The sequence below is a fragment of the Seriola lalandi genome, unplaced genomic scaffold (genome assembly GCF_002814215.2).
Source record: "Seriola lalandi dorsalis isolate HSWRI2012SDOR001 ecotype SW California unplaced genomic scaffold, Sedor1 jcf7180002050174, whole genome shotgun sequence".
NCBI lineage: Eukaryota > Metazoa > Chordata > Actinopteri > Carangiformes > Carangidae > Seriola > Seriola lalandi.
In genome coordinates, this window is record NW_019520727.1 from 1 (window position 1) to 10,179 (window position 10,179).

General features: G+C 37.6%; 2 protein-coding genes and 1 pseudogene across 2 annotated transcripts; all 3 read left to right on the top strand.

Moving 5' to 3' along the window:
* Positions 1-1,048: 1,048 nt before the first annotated feature.
* Positions 1,049-3,901, top strand: LOC111649215 (odorant receptor 131-2-like; the record flags this gene model as incomplete). Its single annotated transcript, XM_023398968.1, has 2 exons — positions 1,049-1,116; positions 2,985-3,901. Coding segments are annotated over 2 exons (985 nt in total), but the record flags the coding sequence as incomplete, so codon positions are not given.
* Positions 3,902-5,497: 1,596 nt separating this feature from the next.
* Positions 5,498-6,608, top strand: LOC111649216 (odorant receptor 131-2-like; annotated as a pseudogene).
* A 2,611-nt stretch (positions 6,609-9,219) lies between these two features.
* Positions 9,220-10,173, top strand: LOC111649214 (odorant receptor 131-2-like; the record flags this gene model as incomplete). Its single annotated transcript, XM_023398967.2, has 1 exon — positions 9,220-10,173. A coding segment is annotated over exon 1 (954 nt), but the record flags the coding sequence as incomplete, so codon positions are not given.
* Between the last annotated feature and the right edge of the window lie 6 nt (positions 10,174-10,179).

Sequence of the window (10,179 nt, forward strand, 5' to 3'; positions counted from 1 at the left end):
AACAAGAAAAAGAAGGAATCAGAATATCAGATAGATTGTAATTAAGCCAACAGTTTATCCAAATGATCTAAATGACTTTAATTTAGGGCAAACTGAAAGTGAGTGCATCTGAAATCTCGGTAATAATCCCTCACTGTAAGCAAAATCAGTGTGAACACAATGTTTACAACAGACCGTTTGGTTAAAATTCAAACATTCACCATTGTTTCTTTTCAAATACACTGTTGCTCATAAAGTTGGAATAAAATATGTTTTACCTCTTTCCATGAAATGATTGTGACAATGTGATTAATTTCTGACAGATAAAGTGTATATCTTCTATAAACTTTAGTAGTCAATCTCTTCCAAACATATCACAATGAAAATGAAACCACAATGAAACCACAATTAAACTGAAAACAAAATTATTCCAACTTTATAGGCAACAGTGTACACTGATCTAATCTGTGGGTTTGATCATCTAACTGCCGTCACCTGTCATTTTGTTTGGTTGCCAAATCTTAAGAGTGTGGGTCTTATCTATTATTTTAGGGGTTCAGACACAAGGCAATTAAAAGTTCTTTACGGATGCATAAAATAATTGAAAACATTTCAGGTAAAACAACAAGAAAACATTCAAAATTACATTTTGGAAAAATAAAAACATAAGCAATAACAAGAAAATAAATAGTTAAGGATTAACAAGATTAGGTCAAAACCTAGTATATGGCTGGACCACATATGGTCAATGTGTGAAGTTCAGGATGCCGTTATGGAGCTGGTGTAAACAACTCACATCATCGCTTCATATTTGCATTGAGTCTAGTGTCGGCCAGTTTCAGCCCTTTAATTGTTTGCTTCTCTCCTACTCTCTTTATAGTATCTTAATACAGCCAAATTCCCAATAAAGCTCTTTTTAATTACATATCAGAAAACAGAAACAGTTTGCAGCAGGCCTCTCTATTCTTCTCATGGATGAGTGGAAGGATAGATTTTCAGTGTTATAGGAACAGAAACTGAAGATTAATTTTGCTTTTGTACAGCATTCTTGGTTATATTTTTAATTTAGTAAATGCTTCTCTACAATCTATGCAAATCAGTCTCAGACCAATGTCACTATTGGGCTTCAGTATCAGGGTTATTGGTAATGGTGTTGTTTTCCATTGTGACTGCAGTGCCATCCTGTTTGTCTCTCTTCATTAATGGGACCATGTTATTCACCTTGAGGTGTAAACCAGTGAATCTCCCATTCTGTATTTTTTGTTTCTGTTTTTTCTTTTACCCTGGACAATGTCTGTCCAGAGCTCAGTGTTTGACACTGGGTGGGCAGAAAAAGGTCATTGGCCTTGCTCCCTGGTTTAGCCAATAGTACATATCCATCTGTTGTGGTGTTGGTTTAGTCCAGGCCAGGGAATAGTCTCCCCGTATTCATCAACTGGGGCTTGAAATGTCCCTGGATCTAATCATCAGCCAGTTCTGGGCCAGCTGAGGGATTCTTTTTTCAAGCAATGTGATTTTCAGGCTGAGCTTGATACAGCTGGTGGATTCAGTTGAGGGAGAAGAGAGGGGAGGCATTTTGTTGCCAGGCGACCCTCTTTAGCAGGGCTCTGAAATTTTCATCTGTCCCACGGATAAAACTTTTTTTCCTTTTCACTATAGATGTTTTTGTTAGTGCCAAGGTAACCAAATAACTGCCTCACAATTGCATGCTAGCCAAACAGTACTGGGTTTAATTACAAGTAAACTCTTGAGTTATGGCCAAAAATCTGTTTGTGTAGTCACAGTGACCTTTGAGCCCATCTCAGGGTCAAAGTTTGTGCCACACTTGAAGAAATTCACTGCTAGTGTTTGTGAGATATCACGTTCATAAGAACACAAATGCGATTTGTGAGGTCACAGTGACTTTGACCTTTAACCGCTGAATTCTAATCAGTTCATCCATGAGTATAGGTTAATATTTGTGCCAGATATAACAAAATTCCCTATGGGCATTGCTGATCACTTTGAGAAAAATATGGTCACCATGACCTTGACTTTTGATCACCAATATTCAACCAGTTCATCTCTAGTCAAAGTAAACGTTTGTGCAAAATTTGAAGAAATTTCCTCAAGCCAGTCTTGAGATATCACATTCAAGAGGCTTTGTGGCAACCTTCAACCTCTAAAATCTAATCAGTTCATCCTTGATTACAAGTGAACTTTCACATTAACAAGAGTGGGACAGACATCGCACAAACATAATTTCCGTCCATGACTGTCGCAGAGGAAATTACTGTCTTTGCTGTGACAGTAGGAATGATGAGTAAAACTACAAAAATAAGAAATGGAAATAAAAAATGCAAAAATTGTCCTTGAGTTAGGCCTCGTCAATATCTGCATAGTATATGATAGCATATGTGAAATGAAACATTCATAGGAATAAGCAAATAAAACAGTATGTTTGTGTCACTCATCCATTACATTCACACTAACCATCATGATGATGATAGTGGTCCACTTTGTTTAGAGTAGACAAACAACACAATAGATAACCAAATGAAACGGAATGTATTAAGTACATTCATAATAATTACTCCTGCTTTATGGATAATATGATGAAGTGGATGTGGGTATTGAAGAGGTGGTGATAGGAAGATTACATCACCCATTAATAATTAAAAATGCTTGCGTGTGATTGTGTTATGTAAAGTGGATGTGAGGACAGAGTTCATAAACATTACATGGGGGCAGGCAAACCCCGCAGACCAGCTCTGCTCACATGGAAACAAGAACAGCCTCTACCCTACTAAAAAAGTATGTAGATGATTTTCGGTTATGCATGTGAACTCTGACATTCTCTGCTCTAAAGATGGCATATATCTACTGTTCTAGGAAGACGAACAGAACAAGATTCCTTTTGTTTTTACTGTCCAATTACATCAAGTGGTTAATATTTTTTATGTCTCTTACATTCTTTTCAAAGATGACAAATGCAACTCAGTCTGAGACCACCTTTACTGGACGAGGGATACCGGAAAGGGTTTTTTTTTCCACTGTCACTACAGTACCATGTTTTGTGTTCCTCTTCATTAATGGGGCCATGTTATTCACCTTGAGGAGTAAACCAGTGTTTCGTGAAACCTCTCGGTACATTCTTCTGTATAACCTGCTTTTTGCAGACACTGTATTGTTAGCACACACTCAGTTATTGTACATATTTGCTGCTTGTAGAATTAGGCTAATGTATCCTGTGTGTGGTGTTCTCACGATGCTCACGAATCTCACATCTGTGATTTCTCCGCTGACACTGATGATGATGTCTCTGGAGAAATATGTAGCCGTGTGCTACCCACTAAGGCAGGCTACCATCATCACCATCAGAAACACAGGGGTGGCCATCATTGTGGTTTGGGCCTTTGGCTCTCTTAATGTCCTCATACGAGTTCTTTTATTGTTAGATTTTCCATTTGAAGAGCATGAGGGCCTGCAGATGACAGAATTTTGTTCCAGAGAAAAAATGATGCTTGGCTCATTGTCTGATGATTATGATAAAGCCCATACTTGTTTTCTGTTTATATCAGCGGGTATGGCAATTACTTGCTCCTATATTGGTGTGATGGTAGCAGCCAGGTCAGCCTCTACAGACAAAGCTTCAGCACGTAAGGCTCGTAACACACTGTTGCTATATTCGGTGCAGCTGGGCCTCAGTCTGTTCTCAACTATATACAACCCATTGCTCATAGCTATCTCAAAGGTTGTAAACAAGATAGTTTTGGTGCGTATTCAGATTGTTGGTTATGTGTGTATTGTCATCTTTCCAAGATGTCTCAGCACTCTCATCTATGGCATCAGAGACCAAACCATCAGACCCATTCTCATATACCATCTATGCTGTCGCCTAAAACTATCAGTTATCCAATCCAAGTCTGAGGTCTCATCTTAGGATACATGGAATGCATCTTAAAGATACCTTTGCATTTTTTAAGCCTGTCTTAAAACAATACATGCCCATATGTACACTGAAACAGTTTTTGGTCACTACAATTGTGACCAAAAACCTGTCCTCCTGTCCATAGTGGCCATGACCATGAAGAGATAGCTTGCTAATCTTCCCATTTAAATATGCAATAGATTAAGAGGAATTTAACTTCAAAAAGGTTCAAGTGGGACTTGTAACATTATATATATTTCTGTTAAGTAAAATAATGTGGATTACCATTGCACATTTACTATGTTTTACACAAGAAAATTAGAGTGAGGAGCTGAAGAAAAGAAATGCTGTAAGTCAGTGGTGAATGAAGAAATCTTCATCACAATGTGAAATTCATTGTGCCTCTTGTTATTTCAAGATTCACAGATTTTGACTCATTTTATCAATATATCATTTAATATCAGTTAAATTTTTTGATCATGTACAGTGACTCTGTCTGCATGTACTGTATTTCTGCATTTACAAATTCAAAATATAAAATACACAAATACAGTACAATTGGGAAAATACAAGAAGGCTAACTGTCTTTATCTATGTATCACACAATGCAAATGAACAGCTTGAGTAACCAGCATTCCAAGTTGAAATCACATTACAATATTGATTGCAAAAAACAATAATATTGTTATCATTATTATAATGAACATCATTTGACCACTCTTAACACACCACAAGGACCTCTGCTCATTGATCAAGAATACATAGGTGCTCATGGTAAAGTTACTCAAACAAGCAGTCAACATTAGCATTAGCATCTAACTACTGTCAAAGGACAAAGGCCCATAACTCCTCCCATGTAAAGTTAATAACTGAAAGCTTTGAATTGCATTGCATTTTCTGCTATATGTCTTGTTTATGTATTGTGTATGCACATATTGAAATGTACCATGCACATATTAAAAATCCCATATTGTAGAAAGTGAGATTTCCATGTCTTTCCATGTTTCCATGAACTGCCAGCGACACAAAGCTGTGAATTAATATAACTGAAACAAATGGCCCCTGCACATGGTTGCATTTAAGTGCAATATGTTTCATAACAACTACTCATAGTCCTGTCCTCATAAATCAACAGAATTTAAGAAAAAGCCTAAGTTTACTTAACTCATCCTGCCAGCCTTAAGTGCACTGCAGTGAGAATAGAAAGTGATATGAACAGAATAGAGGACTAGTTTTAACAAACAGCAGACCTGGGCAGACAGGATGTCCATATTATTACAGATGGTATTTTTTCTTAATGCTTTCAGGACCACATTTTGTAAAATAACACCACATACAAGCTAGACAGATTCTGTTCTCATTCACAATTCTGAGAATAGAACATGGACCATTCTATTGGGTGTCCACATGGTGTCATGAAGTGGGTGGGTAAACTGAGCTAAGATATAGCATGTGAGGACAGACAAGCCCTGCAGACCAGCTCTGCTCACATGGAATAAACCCTGGCCTCTAAACTGCTAACTGTCGGCACAGGAAAATGCATGTGGATAATTTTGTTATATATGATAAGTTTTGCATATGAACATAAGAGGTATCTGTACTCTAAAGATGACATGTCTTCACTGTTTTAGGAATGCAAACTGCACCAAAATTGTTGTGCTTTTGTGCTTAGCTTACATCAACAAGTTCATATTTATTTTTTGTCTTAAATGCTTCTCTAAAATGTCATATGCAAACCAATCTCAGACTCTCAATATCATCAATCTCAACATCACTGGTCAACAGTATCAGGGATTACTGGAAAGAGTCTTGTTTTCCACTCTGATTGGAATGCCATGCTGTGTGTTCCTCTTCATCAATGGCACCATGCTTTTTACCCTGAGGAGCAAACTGGTGTTTCGGGAGACCTCCCGTTACATTCTTTTGTATAACCTCCTTTTTGCAGACACTGCTCAGTTGGCATTTAGCCAGTTACTTTACATAATTGCTGCTTGTAGAATAATGCTAACATATCCAGTGTGTGGTGTTCTTGTTATGCTCACCAAGCTCACAAATGAAATCTCTCCTCTCACACTGGTGGTGATGTCTCTGGAGAGATATGTAGCTGTGTGCTTCCCACTGAGGCACGCTACCATCATCACCATCAGAAACACAGCAGTGGCTATCATTGTGGTTTGGGCTATTAGCTTACTAAATGTCTTCACTCGAATTCTTTTACTCTTAAATTTTCCATTCAAAGACTTGGAGAGCCTGCAGATGACAGATGTTTGCTCTGATATACAACTGTTGCTTGATCCAATAACTGATCATTATGACAAAGCCTACACTTACTGTCTGTTTGTATTTGCTACTGTGCCGATCATTTCCTCCTATATTGGTGTGATGATAGCAGCCAGGTCAGCCTCTGCAGACAAAGCTTCAGCTCATAAGGCTCGTAACACACTGCTGCTGCATCTGGTGCAGCTGGGCCTCAGTCTCTTTTCAAATATGCACACCTCTATTGTTCAATCCCTCTCAACAACCATGCAAAGGTTAATACTTGTACGTATCAACAGTGTTTTCTATGTGTTTATCTATATCCTCCCTAGGTGTCTGAGTTCTCTCATCTATGGGCTCAGAGATCAGACCATCAGGCCCATCCTCTTGTACCATCTATGCTGTCGACTGACACTCAGTCATCTTAGTAAAGACTGAAGTCTCACCTCAGATTACAATTTAATGATTCAAGCATTATTTTCAAAGAATATATTGACTTGGAACAAATCTCTGTGTTAATTTAGAAATGAGGTAGACTGGTAGAAAAAAAATTGATAACAATCAAAGGTGGATTTCCTGCATTTAATGATGGCATTTATGATCTACTCTTGAGTATATGTTCCATATCAATATATTAGCAATAAAAAACACATTGGTTTAGTATTGTAATAGTGCTATATTTTTCGCTGAATGCTTTATGGTCATCACATACTACATTACATACGTTTTTTTTATTGTTTGCAATTGCAATAAGGAGGAATATAACATTCATATGCATACATAATAACCCAAATACAATAACGTCAACAGCTGTGTTGCATAACATCTTTTCAGCAAGAAGACAAGGCAGATAACTAAGTGTATAATTAAAAAGGCATCGTATCACAAATAGTATTTCAAAAATCAAGAGAGACCTGTTATTGGACATAGTCACCTGTCACAGTCTAGATTTTTTTTAAATCTGAAAACAGAGCAAAGAGAAGGTCCTGACTGTAACAGGGCACAAATTGAAAGCTTGACACAAGAAACAAATTTGTAGAAACAAATTTTAGAATTTATTTACCAATTTAGAATTTGTTTTTAGAAATTTCAGAATTTATTTACCAATATGCAAAATCTCTTTTTTCCTTTCTGAATTTTTTTCCTGTGTAATAATGTTGATTTATCAATACAAAAATCTATAATATCAAAAATAAACAGAATACATAAGCTAGTGACAACAGTTTTTCAGATACTTTCTACTCAGGTGTCTAATGACATCTTACCATTTTACTCTGGGAGTGGAGGCTTCGGCCTGCACTCCTTTGTTGTTCCAATAAGCAGTATCCTTAATGGGTGTCAGAAGACCAGATTCCAGTGCCAGTTCAACTGAAACAGGATCGTGTCTGGGGAGGGTGTTAGCTGGATCAGGTTCAGCATGGCAGATAGTCAGAGGTTTGCAAGTGATCAGTGTTGATACTCCAGTTAACCTGGTGCTGTTAGCTATTATTAACAGCCTGCAGACTATACTTTTTGACAATTACAAATTTGGTGTAAGTTACTGATCCTTTCCTTGTCATCAACTACTTGTTATTGTGTAAAAGTTGTTAACATGTTGTGTAAACACACAGTTAAACAAGGCACCAAGCTGCAGGACAAGAGCCGGGGTTCTAACGGTGGGACATGAACACCACCTTTGGCCCCTATTCCAGTCTCTACAACATGCCAAATTAAAATGAATGTCATGCATTTCTACATTTTCATGACCACCATATGCAAATAATATTGAGTTCAAAATGTACAGTAGAACAAGAACCACACACTTCACGCAAGGATATTATATTCACCATTGTTTTCATATCCTAAACAAGCAGAGCGCAGCAGTAACAGATGATGTAAAAAAAAAGCTCAAACATACAGCTTCAAGTTTCTATAAATTTACACCCTCATAGCATTAATGCAAGAACAAAATGAATGTACTAATATAAAAGTGAATGATCGCAATCATAGATTCCAAACTAGCTTTGTTTTCCTTCCATATTACATCCTTCATTCATTCTTAAATTAATAATTAAATAATACTGTATAGAAGGTGCCCCACTGAAAATATTTCAATTGATATATTTCATCACAGATGAATAACTAAACAACAGATTAGACAATTTCATTACTTCATGTTTTGTCAAACAAATCCTCAAGCAATGGTGAGGGTTAATTTCCGACATCTTGTTGATTACATATAGCGATTGGCCTGTGAGCCCATTCCTGATACAAACATGAAGCAGTTCTGCACACCCCAAATGAAAAACATTAAGAGACAGCCTGTTAAGGGACAGAAAGCCAAGGTAAAACCTTAAAGGGATTTTTTGACGGCCCACTGGCCCACCAATGTGGCGGTATATCTCCCGGTGCTTCTCACTGACAGTCTGATTATGACATATGGTCAGTTGCCAATGGATTTGTATGAGGCTGTGATTGGTTGGATGGCCGTTCAATCAATCTAACTTTAACAATACATTTTCATGAATGAGGAACTCAGTTTCACTTCATCAATAACTAACGCAGTAAAGGTGCAGGTGTCACAACAACCATGTCAACCACAGGTGCAATGTGCCTGCCAACATGATACCTTTAGCGTGAGAATCACAAAAATTGGTCTTTGTAACCAAACAGAATTATTCCAATTTGTACTGGCTCTGATAAAATGATATAAATAAATCTGATCAACTTTATCAGACTTATCGGGAAGCCGCTAAAGAAACGAAAAGATACGTGAAAATGTGTATAAAGACATTTACTCAGAGTTCAATAGCATTTCAGAAAAAGCATAAATTTATTTCCAGCTTTAAGTGCACTCTAGCCAGAAGAGAAACTAATATACATGAAACAGACTATTGGGTGTCCATGTAGTGTCATGAAGTGGGTGGGTAAACTGAGCTAAGATATAGTATGTGAAGATAGACATGCCCTGCAGACCAGCTCTGCTCACATGGAATAAACCACAGCTTCTAACCTGCTAACTGTCGGCAAAGGAAAATGCATGTGGATAATTTTCTTCTTTGATTGTGAAGGTAACAGGTATCTGTACTCTAAAGATGACATGTCTTCACTGTTTTTGGAATGCAAACTGCAAAAAAAGTGTTGTGCTCTTGTGTTTAAATTACATCAACAAATTCATATTTAATTTTTATCTTAAATGCTTCTCTAAAATGTCATATGCAAACCAATCTCAGACTCTCAATATCATCAATCTCAACATCACTGGTCAACAGTATCAGGGATTGCTGGAAAGAGTCTTGTTTTCCACTCTGATTGGAATGCCATGCTGTGTGTTCCTCTTCATCAATGGCACCATGCTTTTTACCCTGAGGAGTAAACTGGTGTTTCGGGAGACCTCACGTTACATTCTTCTGTATAACCTCCTTTTTGCAGACACTGCTCAGCTAGCCTTCGGCCAGTTACTATATATATTTGCTGCTGGTAGAATAAGGCTGACATATCCAGTGTGTGGTGTTCTTGTTATGCTCACCAAGCTCACAAATGACATCTCTCCTCTCACACTGGTGGTGATGTCTCTGGAGAGATATGTAGCTGTGTGCTTCCCACTGAGGCATGCTACCATCATCACCATCAGAAACACAGCAGTGGCTATCATTGTGGTTTGGGCCATTAGTTTACTAAATGTCTTCACTCGAATTCTTTTACTCTTAAATTTTCCATTTGAAGACCTGGAGAGCCTGCAGATAAAGGATGTTTGCTCTGATATACAAATGTTGCTTGATCCAATAACTGATCATTATGACAAAGCCTACACTTACTGTCTGTTTGTATCTGCTACTGTGGCAATCATTTCGTCTTATATTGGTGTGATGATAGCAGCCAGGTCAGCCTCTGCAGACAAAGCTTCAGCTCATAAGGCTCGTAACACACTGCTGCTGCATCTGGTGCAGCTGGGCCTCAGTCTCTTCTCAACTATGCACACCTCTATTGTTCAATCACTATCAACAATCATGCAAAGGTTAGCAATTGTACGTATCAAGAGTGTTTTTTATGTG